General features: G+C 38.0%; 2 protein-coding genes across 5 annotated transcripts in view; one reads left to right on the top strand and one right to left on the bottom strand.

Annotated features, from left to right (window-relative positions):
• Positions 1-11,273, top strand: part of per2 (period circadian clock 2) — a 36,403-nt gene extending 25,130 nt beyond the window's left edge. For 2 of the 4 annotated variants that reach the window (XM_051871758.1, XM_051871786.1), the window contains 9 exons: positions 305-426; positions 1,120-1,305; positions 1,541-1,603; positions 1,876-2,133; positions 4,792-5,717; positions 6,743-6,920; positions 7,663-7,870; positions 9,023-9,173; positions 9,967-11,273. In XM_051871758.1, coding sequence (XP_051727718.1) covers positions 305-426; positions 1,120-1,305; positions 1,541-1,603; positions 1,876-2,133; positions 4,792-5,717; positions 6,743-6,920; positions 7,663-7,870; positions 9,023-9,173; positions 9,967-10,128 — 2,254 coding nt within the window. In that variant the 3' untranslated portion in view covers positions 10,129-11,273. The remainder of the gene's footprint in view (positions 1-304; positions 427-1,119; positions 1,306-1,540; positions 1,604-1,875; positions 2,134-4,791; positions 5,718-6,742; positions 6,921-7,662; positions 7,871-9,022; positions 9,174-9,966) is intronic. The other 2 variants (XM_051871777.1, XM_051871767.1) reach the window with 2 other exon arrangements.
• Positions 11,274-13,422: 2,149 nt separating this feature from the next.
• On the bottom strand, positions 13,423-15,436 carry hes6 (hes family bHLH transcription factor 6). The gene is made up of 4 exons (XM_051872569.1): positions 15,073-15,436; positions 14,900-14,986; positions 14,724-14,805; positions 13,423-14,595 (listed from the first exon to the last, which is right to left on the bottom strand). The coding sequence occupies exons 1-4, from the start codon at positions 15,133-15,135 to the stop codon at positions 14,159-14,161; spliced, it is 669 nt and encodes a 222-aa protein (XP_051728529.1). The 5' UTR covers positions 15,136-15,436; the 3' UTR covers positions 13,423-14,158.
• Positions 15,437-16,568: the final 1,132 nt, after the last annotated feature.

Raw genomic sequence — 16,568 nt, 5'->3', positions numbered from 1 at the left:
CTGAGATTTTCAATGGCGATTTGTCCATCTTAGTGTAAACAGGCCTTCTGTCTCCTGTTTGGTAATAGAGGATCTTTATTTTCACTGAGGGGTTTCAAAGAGATTAGAGCAAAAGTAATAGGATTACTACATGTGTGTTGAACATGTAAACCACAATAAACAAATTATTTTAGAGACTTAATGGTAAAAAACAATGTAATAAAAACTAAACAGAGCAGATCAGACATGTTTTTATTTTACATTCATCCTGGTTAGTCATTTGTAAACCTTGTTTCCATCAATTATGTCTTTCTTTCTCCGTCAGATACTTGGAGAGCTGTAATGTGCCCATAACAGTGAAGAGAAAGTGCCAATCCTCCTCAAACACAACATCCTCAGACGAGGACAAGCAGAGAGGTGTGGAGAGCTCCATGCAAGTGTCTGAAGGTAATGGAAAGGTCCAGTTTGCATGAAGAAGATATAAGTGATTTTTGTTATTTTCTCCAGAGAGAATTTTTAACAATAGCATATAAAATGTTTAAAACAGACCTACCATGAGCTCTGAGATTTTAAAGAAATAGTTAACCCAAAAATAAATTTTAATTTTCTAAATTTCTAAATTTCTAAATTTAATTTAAATATTCATTTATTGTATTTTTTATATATATAATTGTATTTAATTTATTCTTTACTTAATTTATTTTAATTTTTAATTATAAATAATTTTTACGAGATTGTACTTAAAAAATGTATTTGCTTTTTAATTTTGCAAAAATATCTGAATTTTATACTGCTATGTTATGCCATGACAGATATAAATTCATTAAAAAATAAAATAAAAATCTGGGAAAACTGGTGTTTTGAATGTATCAGACAGTTCCAACAAAACTGATAACATTACTCTGGTAATATATTTAAATCAGCAGAATTTGCAATTTTGGAATGTTCCGACCATCGCACAAAACCAAATGTTAAAGTTTGCAAAGCTTAAAAACACATTTACAAGAATAACAAATGTTAAATGAATATACAGTGCGTTAACAGGCCTTCTTTGGTGTTAATCCTGTATGTATATATATATATATATATATATGAGTGACTGCTAACCTTCTGTTTATTCTGCATTTTCTCTGTATTCAGCAACAGGCCATCTAAAAGACCAACCAGGACTTTCGTCATTAGACGTCTCTAAGAAGCCTCCAGGCTCTGGTGTAGTGACTCCATCTCTGACCCCACTGCCGCTGCCCAGTAAACCTGAAAGCGTTGTGTCCATTACCAGCCAGTGCAGCTACAGCAGCACGATTGTACATGTGGGAGACAAGAAAGGTAAATTGATTTATTCCTGTCTGTCTGTCTGACCTGTCTGTCTGTCCATCTGTCTAGCCTGTCTGTCTGTCTGGCCTGTCTTCCCTGTCTATCTGTTCTTATAAATAATGTTTCTATTCCAAAAACTAGTGAGCTGCCTGGATGTCTGCAGCTCACTAGGTTTTGGATACGTTTATCTGTATTAGAGCTGTATGTGATTTCTCTGTTCCTTGGTAAAACACCTTTTTTGTTTTAGTCGTATCCTCAACAAGACACATCTCTCCAAAGCAAGAATTCTCTACCAAACTTCACTTGCAAAGTTAGTAAAATCTTACCACAACATGGGGACAAAAAATTGATCGCAAAGACTTTTGATTGAGTTGATGAGTAAAATAAAGGTGCAAATCAGCCATGCAGGACTCCAAAAATTGGTGCATCCTGCTTGCATTTTCCCCTGGTTCCCACCCCATCATGCATGAGATACACATGAGAAGTCTTTGATGCAGCTCTTAAACAAGTGCTGGTCCTGTCACCTGTGAGAGAGCACTGCACTCGTTGTTGAGTTAAACGTCTTTTTTTGTTCTTTTGTAGAGATCATTGAAGACGTCCCCAGCGCTGAAGGAACTGAAGGTCAGGGTCTCGCTGTCCCTCCGGCCGCACTCTCACCGCACAATCCAGAGCGAGAGGCTTACAAGAAACTGGGCCTGACCAAGCAGGTTCTGGCAGCACATACCCAGAAGGAAGAGCAGGCGTTCCTCAGCCGCTTCAGAGAGCTGCGAGGTGTGCATGCTTTTAAAGCCGACTGCTCCCTCTATCTGGAGAGACAGAAAGGACAAGTTGCATCTGAGGGTATGGAAGGATTTAATAGTCTAAACCTGAGGTTGAATGTTCTTGTGTACACAGAAATCTTCCATTTGCTGCTTGTGGAATTAAGTGTATAATATCAGAATAGAGAATATTTCAAGGGCTGCACGATAAATTTAAATAAAACCAAAATTATAATTGGTGATATTAAAAAATGGCAAAGGCTGCGATTTAATTAAATAAATATATGCACTGTTTCAGAGTGAAGCACAGTAGGGCTGGGACAATAAATCAATGCATCTCAAATCTGGATCGATTCTGAGCTTAGTTTTCAACAGCAGACGACACTGCATGCTTTAGAAACAGCCATACTCTGGCTTGAATGCTTTCAATTCTTTACAAACACCACTTAAACCTTCTATAAAATAATCATTCATAAAGTTTGAAAGGGTTGAAGCAAATTACAAGGGTGTGTGCAGTGGGCTGTTTACATTAATCTCAAGTCATAAAAGCATTCTAAGGTGCAAGTACATTCTCAGACTCAGCCTGAAGCACGAGTGCTCTTCTTCGTGAGCGTTTGAGCATGCGGTTAAAAACTAGCCTAGAGCGCCATCTGCTGTTAAAAACTAATAAAAACTAAGCTTAGAATAGATTCGGAAAATCTCAGAATCAATTCACGAATCGAGATGCATTGATTTATTGTCGCAGCCCTAAAGCACAGCACTGGGTTCTTTCAAATGCGAGCAGCTTGTGATCCTGTGTTTTTTAGCGTCTCAAAGCAGCTCTGTTCTGTTCTGAGTTTGAGTTGCTTATACGTGCAGTCAATCTTCCCACTCTTGTAATGAGAAGAACTTAAAATCCAGCTGTTGTCAAAAAAACGAGAATTTTTAAGTGCTTTCTGTGTTTTTCTACCAAAGTGAATGCTTGATGGTTTAACATTTGAAAATGAAGAAATTAAGACAGCTATGAATATTATTATTGTAATTTTAGTTTTTTATTTAATACTCTGTTTTTTATAGTAAAATATTACACTTGTAACATTTCTTATTTTGCTTAATATTTTTTATTTAGTAATAAAAAATATATATTATTATTATTATTATTATGGTTACACTTTATTTTAAGGTGTCCTTTACACTTTATAGTGTCATTATACATTTAAGTACTAGTAATATTAACATGTACTTAATAGAGAGTTATGTAAGTGGTTGCACTTTATTTTACAGTATGTGCACTTATGTGTATTTACAGTGTACTTACCAAAGAAAGTACTGGGTAATATAAGGTATCTACATGGGTTAGGTTTAGGTGTAGGTTCAGGGTTAGTACTTAGTTATTACACAGTTATTTGCAATTAATAAGTACATTGCATGTACATGGGGAACAGGACTGTAAAATAAAGTGCTACCGTTATAATAATTTACTGTTATAAGTACATTAGTTGCCTCTGGCTTGCTTAGTTGGGGACACTTAAAGGGTTAGTTCACCCAAAATGAAAATAATGTCATTAATCACTCACCCTCATGTCGTTCCACATCCGTAAGACCTTCGTTCATATTCGAAACACAAATGAAGATATTTTTGATGAAATCCAATGGCTCAGTGGGGCCTCTATTGCCAGCAATGCCACCGAACTTCTCAAGATCCAGAAAGGTACTGAAAACATATTTAAAACAGTTCATGTAAGTACAGTGGTTCAATCTTAATATTAAAAACTTTTCAATAATATCTAGTGATGGCCGATTTCAAAACACTGCTTCGAATCTTTTGTTTCGAATCAGTGATTTAGAGCGCCAAAGTCACATGATTTCAGCAGTTTCGCAGTTTGACACGCGATCTGAACCGCAAGATTCGAAGCAGTGTTTTGAAATCAGCCATCACTAGATATTGTTGAAAAGTTATTTTGTTTTTTTGGTGCACAACAAGTATTCTCGTCGCTGTATAATATTAAGGTAGAGCCACTGTACTCACATTAACTGTTTTAAATGTGTTTTGAGTACCTTCCTGGATCTCGAGAAGTTTGGTGGCATTGCTGGCAATAGAGGCCCCACTGAGCCACCGGATTTCATAAAAAAATATCTTCATTTGTGTACCTAAGATGAACAAAGGTCTTACGAGTGTGGAACGACATGAGGGTGAGTAATTAATGACATTATTTTCATTTTTCGGTGAACTAATTCTTTAATATTCAACAATATTATTGATCTGACTGTACTGACACTTGAATGAGAACTGAACTGAGCTGGACATCATGTTTTTGAAATTAACTAATTTAATAACTGATGATTTTTACAACGGAACTGAATCAACACTGAACTGACTTCAGCTGAACAACAGCCGAAATGGATAATTTTCCTATTATTACTGTTATTACTTGACATTATTATAATAATTATTATTATTATTATATAGTTATATTGACATATAATCGCTAAATTTTACCAGAATTGTGCAGCCCTACAAACAAGCACAGCAAACCTGAAACTGTTTTGTAATTTAAAAAATGTAATTGCAATTTTTATCAGAAAATTTGCATTTAGATATCTTGTATCCCTAGAGTTTTGTTCCTTGCTACATGTAGTCCATAACGTTCACATGAAGAACCACTTTTTCCGTAGCTATGTTTATTAAATTAACTGTCAAGCAAAAAAAAAAGTCAAAATCTATTTTAAGTTGATAACAGCTTCCTGTCTTTCTCTCCAGCTGTTCCTGCTCCTCGCTCATGTAAGCAAGGTGGTGGCGGTGCACCGGAGACCACTGGAACCCGCCGGGGTCGCAACAAGAAGACCAAGTCCAAGCGGATCAAGCCGAACGAGTCCTCTGACAGCACTCCTTCAGGCCGTAGGCCGACACCCAGACCTCAGTTACAGGGCCTCAACCAGACCTCCTGGTCTCCCTCGGACACATCCCAATCCACCTTCCCCATCGCCTATCCAGCTGTGATGCCTGCGTACCCACTGCAGATGTACCCGGGAGCCGGCGGCATGCAGCCCAGGGTGGATGCTCAGATCCCAGGCTTCGGGGAGACTCAGTGCAGCCAAGATCCACGCATCCCGATGCAGCCCATCCAGACGCCATACTCCGCTCCTCTGGTCACCCCCATGGTGGCGCTTGTACTGCCCAATTACATGTTCCCACAGATGGGCAGCCCTCCGCGGCAGCCATTCTACCCCAAGGAGGGAAGTTTCCCTGCGCAGCCTTCCTTTCAACCTCAGCCTAGTTTCACCACACAGGCAACATTCCCTCCGCAGTCAACCTTTACCATACAGACCCAGTTCACCTCCCAGAACCCCTTTACCCCACAGCCTCCATTTCAGCCACAGCCATTCCAGTTTGCTAGCCCTGAGGAACCCCCAAAACCACCCGAGCCTGAGCTGAGGGAGGAGCTTTTGCGAACCCCCACCCCACAGTCCATAGGAGGAAGCAGCCCACCCTCACCGCCTTTGTTCCAGTCACGCTGCAGCTCGCCTTTGCAGCTCAACCTGCTGCAGTTAGAGGAGACCCAACGCTCTGCTGAGAGGCAGGAGAGCACGGCGCCATCTGTTGTACCGCAGGGCAACTGCAGCAGTAGTGTGGAGAAAGCAGGGCGTGCAATCGGGCAAACCAAAACTGACAAAGTTAAGCTACAGGTTGGGACTCTTTTTCTCGCTTTCTTTGACTTACAAGTACCATCATATTACAGTGCATTTTTGTACATGGTAATACCATGATGCTCTTTTCAAATTCTTTTCTTACTCTCACTTCTCATTCCTTCATTATGTCTTTCATTCAAACAACACACACAAAAAGAACCCCTCAAATGCAACGCTTTGGATTGACCAACAGGTGGCAGTGTTTACTTTTTTCAGCAAGACTTAAACTTTCCTAAACTTTCAATCCTTGCAAAATTAATATCTGTATTTTTAAAAAATAATACGCAGTCAGTAAGTTTGTATTCTGCACATTAGGCTTTAAAGCATGCAAAATTATTTAGGATCTCCCAACAGTATGTCACGCCCAAGTGCTTCTGTATTAAAAATAAATAAATAATTAATTATTTAATAATAAATTAAAAAATACCATATCCATTTTTCTTTTAATGAAACAAACCATGCAGCATAAAAGTTTGTGTTCTTCATATTGAGCCTAGAGGTCATTCTTGGACATTTAGATCCTTAAAGGGTTAGTTCACCCAAAATGAAAATTCTGTCATTAATTACTCACCCTCATGTCGTTCCACACCCGTAAGACCTTAGTTCATCTTCGGAAGACAAATGAAAATCTTCAAGCGTCAAAGTCTTAGTTGTGAAGGCAGTCAATGGATGGAAATCTGACAGCATTCTGTCATCAAAAATATCTTCATTTGTTTTCTGAAGATGAATGAAGGTTTTACGGGTTTGGAACGACATGAGGGCGAGTAATTAATGACAGAATTTTCATTTTGAACTATCCCTTTAAGTATGTCATTTCTGTATACAACTGGTATGCGGGGATATAAATTAGCAATTAAAAAACTATGCGGTTACTATTATGGGTGTATGAATAGTGAAAAGTTGCCATGGTGCTTACATGTGCAATTAATGCATTTAGCAAACTTTAGATGCTTTACATAACATTGTGTAGAAATCTGTCAAATTAATGTTAATGTTATATTCTATTTTTGTTGTTTTTCTAGGATGAAGGGTCACCTGTCGATGGTCAACATAGCGATGAGTTCTCATCATCTAGTGATATGCTGGACATTCTCCCAGAGGACTCGCGCTCCGGCACCGGCTCTGCCACCTCAGGCTCCATGGGCTCTGGTTCGAACGGCTGTGGAACGTCTGCCAGTGGCGGATCTGCCAGTAGAACTGGTGAGAATTGGAGTTTATAGTTTATAGATCTGAAATGACACATCCTGTTAATTGCTGATCTGAAGTGTCCTTTGTAACGTGCAGATTGTAGTGCAGGGTTGTCACTATGCCATATCAGAAAAATATAATGATTTTTTATACCAATTTTGATGCTGCAGCAAAAACTAATATGCTGTTGAACACACGCCTTAAAACATTGCACATTGATATACACTACTGTTCAAAGTTTTGGGGTCAGTAAGATTCTTTTAAAAAGAAAATACTTTTATTCAGCAAGGATGAATTAAATTGATCTAAATTGACAATAAAGACATTTATAATGTTACCAAAAAGTTTTATTACAAGTAAATGTTGTTATTTTGAACTTTCTGTTCATCAAAGAATCCTGAAAAAAATGTATCACAGTTTTCACATAATATGAAGCAGCACAACTGTTTTAATAATGATGATAATAGTAAGAAATGAAAAGTACCAAATCGGCATATTATTATGATTTCTGAAGGATCATGTGACACTGAAGACTGGAGTAATGATGCTGAAAATTCAGCTTTGATCACAGGAATAAATTACATAAAAGCGCATGAAAGCAGCCCTAAAAGAGGAAGAATCTCATATTCTAAGCCCACAATAATCAAAATGTACCAAAAAGATTTTTCCCACTTCCTCAAAATTATTTTGTATTGTGTTTGGTTTATCCAATACAGACTTTCTATTAGAAAACCTTTCATTTTTTCTTCCTCAGGAAGCAGCAACACAAGCAACAACAGCAGTAACTACTTCGGCAGTGTGGATTCCTCCCAGAAGTCCCGTAAGGCCAAGGGGCAAGGCTCTGTTGCGCTGGAGCTGGATAAGAGTGAGAACCTGATCAAGTATGTACTGCAGGACCCACCGTGGCTGCTCATGGCTAACGTAGACGAAGATGTTATGATGTCATACCAGTTACCATCTCGGTGAGTGGGTGGAGAAGGAAGAAATAGCAAGCAGCTTTACAGTATTGGACATGAAAAACAGTGTCAGTGTCTCTTTCAATTAGAATTACAATTTCAGTTTCTACTATAAAGTGGCTCTCCAGTGTGTTCATGTTTTAACTGGCGTCTGACCTCGACGCACTGAACAGAAGAAATGAACCAGAAAAGATTTTCATGTCAAAGAAGGCGGCGCTTCAGTGCCACACCCACTTATTACGTAATCGGCACAGACCAATGGTAGTTCATAGGTGTTCACCAGCTGGAAAGTTCGCTTTGGCAGGCTGTTTTGAACTCCCAATATGAACTCCAAACGAACTTCGTTTTAGCCTGATTTTGTTTGAAATGACATCACACCAGTTCCTTCTTTGATTTCACTTTAAGTATATCGGGGCCTTTAGAGCTATTGTTTAACCAGCTGACCAAAAATGTTGTTCAAAACCCATTATATATACAACTTAGTTCTTAGGACAACTTTGATTAACTTTTTTGATCCACTTCAAATGTTGACTACTGTGTGTGTGTGTGTGTGTGTGTATATATATATATATATATATATATATATATATGATATGCCCATTAGAGGGCGCTACATAAATGTTATTTGCATGTACTTGGCCACTGATTGTGTATGTGTTCATATTTTTACATCTCTTTTGAAATTGTTTTATTTAGCTTTCACTTTTACAAAGTCAGACCACATTCAGTTTTCAAGCTTGTATCCACCTTTTTCATAGAGTATGGAATTATGGGAGTAACTTTTATTATACTGTAACCATATACTTATACTTAGCATTTTCAAAAACTGGGTAAAATAAAGGAGCTCTTGCCATTCTTGTCACATTAAAATACCAAGCGTTACGTTATTCTCCTGCTGTCTGAAAATAAAACGTGAAGGAAATTTTACAGCTCATTTATTCAAGCTGACAGATAAGGATTATTTGTAGCACATCCTTATGATTTGAAATGATTTGTTCAGTCTTTTTGAGTGAAACTTCCCCAAACTGGAAGTGCCTCCCATAATCTAAAACGCTGGATACATTAGGAAATAGGTGGATAGGTTTTAAACTTGTATTTTGTTGTTTTTTTGGAAGCCAGCATGGCATTAAATCACAAACAAATTCTTCTCTTTTGCAGTGACATCCAGAAGGTTCTGAGGGAGGACAGGGAGAAGTTGCGGCAGATGCAGAAAAGTCAGCCGCGCTTTACAGAAGATCAGAAGAGAGAGCTGGCGGAAGTGCATCCCTGGATGAGAAGAGGCGGACTGCCCAAAGCCATCGACGTCAAGGTCTGTATACATTGATATTTTATCTAATATGTACTAATGTCAGTTTTTAATGCATAAATGATGTCCTATTATGATGCATGGACGATATACACTACAATTCAAAAGTTTGGGGCCAGTAAGAATTTTTTTAAATGTTTTTGAAAGTCTTTTATGCTCACCAAGGCTGCATTTATTTGATCAAAAATACAGTAAAACAATATTACAATATATAATAACAATTTTCTATTTTAACACATTTTAAAAAATAATTTATTCCTGTGATGCAAGATGAATTTTTAGTGTCTTCAGTATCACATGATCCTTCAGAAATCATTCTTATATGCTGGTTTGCTGCTCAACAAACATTTATTTTTACTATCAATGTTGAGAAAAGTTGTGCTGCTTAATTTTTTTGTGAAAACTGATACATTTTTTAAGTATTCTTTGAAATAGAAATGAAATTAAAATAGAATTTTTTTGTAACATAAATAGCTTTAGTGTCACTTTTGATCAATTTTATGCATCCTTGCTGATGGATAAAAGTATTCATTTCTTATTGACCCCAATTTTTTGAACAATAGTGTGAGTGTGTGTATATAATATTACAGTGGTCAAATGTTATGTGAAATAGAATTTTGTTAAATAATTTTTAGATATGTCGTTGTAACTTTCATCAAAAAGTAATAACTTTTACCACATTTCACTATCTAGTCAATTCCAGATGGATAAAATCAAGTGCTACATTTTTTAATGGTAGAATAGAGAATAAAATGAGTTACGCACACCATGTAGACTAATAAGTGTTTATTTGCAGGCGTGTGTCAGCTGTGAAGAGGTCAGTGAAACCCTGACAGAGGAGGATCCACCAGATCTGCACATGGGGGAATCAGAAACCAATGATGTCACCGCACCTCCGGCCAATAGCTGTGAAGATTCACACTCAAAAGCACATGGCTGTCCAGGTCCTGTCACCTAAACCAGACCTCTTTTCCACATGTAAAATCACAGACCTCATCTGATTGGACAATGCGGACATTTTAGCATCGAGAAAATGCTTCTGCCGCAGCCACAGACCTTCACGAAGACTCGTTCTGGTTGCTAGTTTGTGTGAGTGTGTACAGATGTGTAAATACATGAGTGAGTGAGTGAGTGAGTGTGAGAGCATATCAAAGTCAACAGATTATTTCCAGACAGTCTGAACTGTCTTTAGAGCCAGACTCTGTGCTGTACAGTGACCATTACTGTTGGACTTTAATATTAAGGAATAATATTTCCTTTTCAGTGTTTCCCTGGCAGTTTTTCCTTGTGTGTATATATACAAACTAACTTATTTTCTTCTTTGCGACTTTCTTTTTCTATAAAAGAAAATATTTTATATGTTTTTTTTTTTTCTTTTTCTGAAAAGACGTAAAAGCACTTGACACAGTTCTTCTGGTGTTTGATAGTTGTGTTGTGGGATAGATTTCTGACATCCTTTCAAATTCACAATTCTACACTGAGGAATTGTAGTTTATGAGCTGAAATATAATTTATTAAACTAGGGCAGTTGAAAGGTACACAAACCACGATAACTTTGCTTTAGCACTTGCAGCTTATTTGATCAGATTGTGAATGTGTTAAGACCTCAAGTGCAATGCATTAGTTGCATTAGTAGCATTAGGTGAATTTTTCAGAAAAGTATTTTGGGCTAAAGGGTTTAGGTGCTATTGTTTTGCTCAGACTGCTTGTCTGATTGTCTGTTGCTATATAGAACCTCAGTGTTAAATGTCTCATTTTATAAGCCCAAACATAGGTCAAATCTGCTGAGACTAAGGTCTAACCCTGATCTCTCTGACTGCCCCCACCTAAACCTGCTGTATAACCTCAATTACCATAAATCCACAATTACTACAGCTCAAAAACACCTTATACATATGGACAGAATGAAGGTTTAAATATCAGATTCACAGGTCTCCATGTGAAGGTCAACTTTTAGTATTGAGGAAACTATTTCACAACATTTAGCCCACGTTGTATATAAATGTCCTTGCATTTTGTCACTTTCAAACTTGTGGTATTCCTTTATGCTGACTCTTTTTGTTGTTTAATAATTTGAAATAAAGTCTATTTTTTAGAAAGAAATTACTCTCGGCTGTGTCTTTGTTCATGATTATCAAGATTTAAAATACAGTGTATGAATTTAGTAGCTACAGTGAGGTTGGAGAAATCGGACCACTTTTTGGTAAATCATTTAAATGTCTATGCGCTTAAAAATATTGTCCTGATCATATAGCTTTTTACACTAGCCATGTACAAATATTCACATGAAATCAAGACAGTCTTGGATTTCATTGAAAGATGACAATGACATTGCAGAACTGCTTTATAGATAAACTAATTTAATAAATGATGATCTTTACAACAGAACTGAATAAACACTGAACTGTCTTCAGCTGAACAACAGCCAAAATGCATAAGTTTCCTGTTATCATTTCCAAAATGTATGAAGCGCTATATAAATAAAGGTCACTTCACTGGACTTGAAAGTCATCTATAGCCTATAAGATGTTCAGAGTCCGAAGGAAAAGTCAGTCTTTTGTGATATTAAATGTATGATGAGGTTGTTTTTGTCCAGTCCTCTAATATAGACTGTTTTATGTATATAACGTCACTTTGAAACATACTTTTGTATATAAAATGCCTATTTCCATTTCCTAGTATTTAGCTGAGCTGATAATGTCTTGTGCACAGCCCAGTCCTGCGCAAACGGACCGTTGGAACAGAGGGGCCCATTCTACGCCATATGTTCAAAGTCAGACGACCGTTAAAACGTTTTTTTTATTATTATACAGCGCACATCCGACGCACAACTTCCCTTCATGTGATCAGACTCTCCTCGCTGTGCGCCCAGACAGGGGTTTGTGCCACCATACATGAAAGGCGCGCTAGTTCCTTTCTTTCACACCTGCGCCAATTTAAGGACAAGGTGTGAATAGCTCTACCAGGCCTCCTACCAAGACAACAACCTTCAAACGCCGAAAATCCGGCCCTGATCCTGATGAAAGCAGTGGGAATACAACCTGTCAACAGTCTGCGAACCTTATATGTGGATTTAAAAGAGTTAATACGTATTTACATCAAACGTGCTCAAATCTTGGTTGTGGAAAACTGCAGTTAATGGTTTATATAAACTAAGACGGATCTTCAAACTATAGGTCATTCATTTGGACTACTCGGTCTATTAGGCTATTCTTTATTCAGTCGTTATTCAGTGGTTTTAGCTGCGTAGCCTAAGTTACTTTTTCTGTCATTTTTATGGCCGCAATCAGTTGAGGTTTAGTCTCGTGCAGCCCTAGTAAGTTACACATTTGAAATAAAAAAAAACAAAGTGGTTTTGTGGTAAGTCAATATTTGTGAAGTGTAAGTCTCTAAAGTGTCACTTATGTTTTGTTGACGTCCGATACACAGGGAAGCCGCGCGAGCTGATGTTGCTAACCTCAGGTGAAGCGACCTCGCGAGCGTCTATTTAACACACTGACTAACTTTTGTTGTAATTAGCGATTGTTTTTCACAGTACGCTAAATATAGACAAGGAATCATGCCTTCGTAACTTAGCTACTGAAACGTTTTCTGAAAACGTTTTCTGTTTATAGCGTAGCCTCTATTTTCGACTTGATTTGGAGTTCGCTATTTCGACTTCATTTGTAGATAGATAACGTATTTCTGTGCTCAGCTGTGTAAGAGTTCATGCTTTTTAATAATAATATAGTCTATATATCTTCCATAATCAGGAACGAAATAAAAAGCCGTAACTTCGAGTAACACTTATACTAAACCACGTGGGTTGGCGAGTATGGTTGCAGACAGGTTGTTTTATTTTTACTGCCCATTACAAATATATATATATATATATAAAAAATACAATGGCAACTATATTTTCCGCCAAAATGCCGTTTTTGCTATACTTATTTTTGATGACAGACTTGACTAGCAACACGTAGTCGACAGTAGATCTGCAACTTTTAGAGCTAGTCATTCTGTGCAACACTAGTGTGGCTAATCCGTTATGGGTGTTAAGTTTTACACGTCTGAAGGCTCAAAATACCCAAAGCGGACATTCACACTTTCAGACATGTAGAGAAGGTGTGATATAACCAGAGTGTTACCTGTTTTTTTTTTTCATCAAAGCAACTGCAGCTGCCTAGAAACTCTATCTGCTCTTCGTCATTTCAAGAAAAGCTTCAAATTCGCGTTACTGTAACGGAAATTTCAAGACTTAACATGACACTCCTTATAGTAGGAAAATCAAAATGATATTTTAATGAAGGGTGAAGTCACAATCACATATAAAACACATTAAATGTCATTACATATGACATTTATTTATTTTAAATTCCTTTATCACAACGATTACATACACTTTTAATTGTCAAGAGATCTATATCTACAGCCACGACATTGAAATATTTACATCCTACCCTACACTCTTAAAAATAAAGGTTCCAAAAGGGAGTTTTCACAGTGATGCCATAGGAGAACCCCAAAGAAGTGAACAGTTCTTAAAAGAACCATTTGTGTGTGTGTGTGTGTGTGTGTGTGTGTGTGTGTGTGTGTGTAACTCTAAAGAACCTCTTATGCAATGGAAAGATTCCATGGATGTTAAAGGTTCTTCATGGAACCTTTATTTTTAAGAGTGTACAATAATTATAAATGGGAAGACGCTCCCTAGAAATATTATTTATCCTTACAGTGTTGTTTTAACTTAGCTTATACAAAAGAAAATTAAATAAAAATACAAACTATGTGTGAAACTGGATTGAAATGCACATTGTTGCACCAAGAAGAGCTTACTGAGGGGTATCCACAGGTCGATGACAAATGACAAAAAAAACAACATTGCAGATGCCCTATTTCAACTGTAGAACTGTCCATGAATGGTCTATCACAAATGTGCTCAATCCTGGACTAATGCAGGTTTTAATAGCTCTAAACTAAAAAAAATGCACTCAGATGTTCATGAATCGACACTACCAGGGTCTCCAAACGGACTTGGAGAGGTACATGGTTGGCATGCTTGGCGCTTGATCCCTTGCATCCACCGAGACGCGGCTGTGCTCCGTGTCTGTGTCATCCAGGTCAGAGCAAAGGTCATCGCTGGAGGTGGTTGAAGGGGCCGGGGACAAGGCAGAGGAGGCACTGCTGACAGCGGGGGACAGCGTAGCGTACGTCGGCTCGCCAGGCCAAGTGCCACCGTTGCTAGAGTCCGTCATGAGATCTGACAGGATGTCCTGAAAGCGATCCTCGTCGTTCAGAGGCATGCATTCCAGGAGGTGGTTGAGTAGGTCGGCGGCGATGGTCGCGTCGATTCCCGGACAGCTGGACACGAAAGTGTGCACCTCATGCATGCACTGGATGTAGCCCGCGGCGAAACGCTCGTTAGCTTCGCGGTTCACGCTGTCAGCCTCTGCGGAGGAGAAAAGCGGTATGACGTCACGACCCAAATAAGCTACATGAGACTCGGGATCATTTTAAATGCAACGGAAAGCGTCCGTTTTAGGCCTGTATGAAACTTGATCTTGAAACGGCTCTTACCCTTCGCTTTGTTTTGTAGAATACTTTCCACGCGCTTCACGGTCATTTCCAACACCTCGGCATTCTCCATTTTTACCTGCGCCTAAAAAATGACGCAAAGTGCGATGTTAAGACTCTCTTTGCACTGTATGTTGGCGGTGGATACAGATGCTTTAAGAAGTGATAAATGAACTTACATCCGGGTCGGCTAGCAGTAGCCTCAGCTCCTGTAAACTTTCATTTATGCGGGCGCGTCTCTTTTTCTCCACCAGAGGTTTCCTCGTCTGAAGAGGGAGAGAGAAATGCGTTTAAGTTGAGGGAAAACGTCGATAAACTTTTCCTTGAGCTATTAAAAAGACATGTTGCGTACCTTTCTGTCTTTTATTCCGTAATAGTCCTCCTCGTGTCTGTTGCTGCGGGACGCAGGGGCCATATTGCTGCAGTTGAGACCGCTGAGAGGACGCCTGAATGGGGGGCAGATGGTCGGCGGTTCAATTCGAGACAAAAGTCTGTGCTAACAAGCACTACATATACTGTGCAAAGTGGGCGATTGAAGGGGGACATTTATGAGGTCTGATTTACATGTGAATGGACTGACTGGCAACCAATCAACAGCCATGCCTTTGTGCACTGTAAACCAACCCACCCTGTGAACCTGTAGATGGACCAAAGGACAATTTACTGAATAAAATTAAGCTCAGCTACCCTGAGTAGATAGATAGGTAGATAGATGTCTCACTGCCTTTTAAAAATAATAATACTCAATAAGTTAGAATAATTTATTGAGAGACAAAATTGTAACACACTTTTCTTTGTTTTCAGTGACAGGTATTCACCTGTCAAGAAAACTATGATCTTTTAATGGTTTATTGTTCATTTTTTATGTTTGAAGACCTTAAGCTTAAATTGACTTATTGAAACTGCAATATTAGTAGTATTAAGTAGCCTATATTAATATAATTATGTATCATAGTTTAGTAAATTGTGTCTAATTCATAGAGATTAACAGATTTATTCCTGTCCGTAAACTGAGAACAAAGTGGTGAAACTTTAACAGCATATTATAGTTTTTCAACTCAATTTTCTTCAATTAAAGGGTTAGTTCACCCAAAAATGAAAATAATGTCATTTATTACTCACCCTCATGTCATTCTACACCCGTAAGACCTTCATTCATCTTCGGAACACAAATTAAGATATTTTTGGTTAAATCCAATGGCCCAGTGAGGCCTGCATTCACAGCAATGACATTTCCTCTCTCAAGATCCATAAAGGTACTAAAAACATATTTAAAAGAGTTTGTGCGAGTTCAGTAGTTCTACCGTAATATTATAAAGCAACAAGAATACTTTTTGTGCGCCAAAAAAAAAACAAAATAAGGACTTTTCAACAATATAGTGATGGGCCGATTTCAAAACACTGCTTCGGAGCTTTACGAATAGAATCAGTGACTCGGATCTCCTATCAAACGGCTAAACTGCTGAAATCACATGACTTTGGCGCTCCAAGTCACTGATTCGATTCGCAAAGCTCCGAAGCAGTGTTTTGAAATCGGCCCATCACTATATTGTTGAAAAGTTGTCATTTTGTTTTTTTGGCGCACAAAAATATTCTCGTCGCTTTATAATATTAAGGTAGAACTACTGAACTCGCATGAACTCTTTTAAATACGTTTTTAGTACCTTTATGGATCTTGAAAGAGGAAATGTCATTGCTGTGAATGCAGGCCTCACTGAGCCATCGGATTTCATCAAAAATATCTTCATTTGTTTTCCGAAGATGAATGAAGGTCTTACGGGTGTGGAATGACATGAGGGTGAGTAATAAATTACATTATTTTCATTTTTGGGTGAACTAACTCTATAA

Source organism: Ctenopharyngodon idella, chromosome 2, assembly GCF_019924925.1.
Source record: "Ctenopharyngodon idella isolate HZGC_01 chromosome 2, HZGC01, whole genome shotgun sequence".
NCBI lineage: Eukaryota > Metazoa > Chordata > Actinopteri > Cypriniformes > Xenocyprididae > Ctenopharyngodon > Ctenopharyngodon idella.
This window is presented reverse-complemented; position numbering and strand designations above follow the sequence as displayed.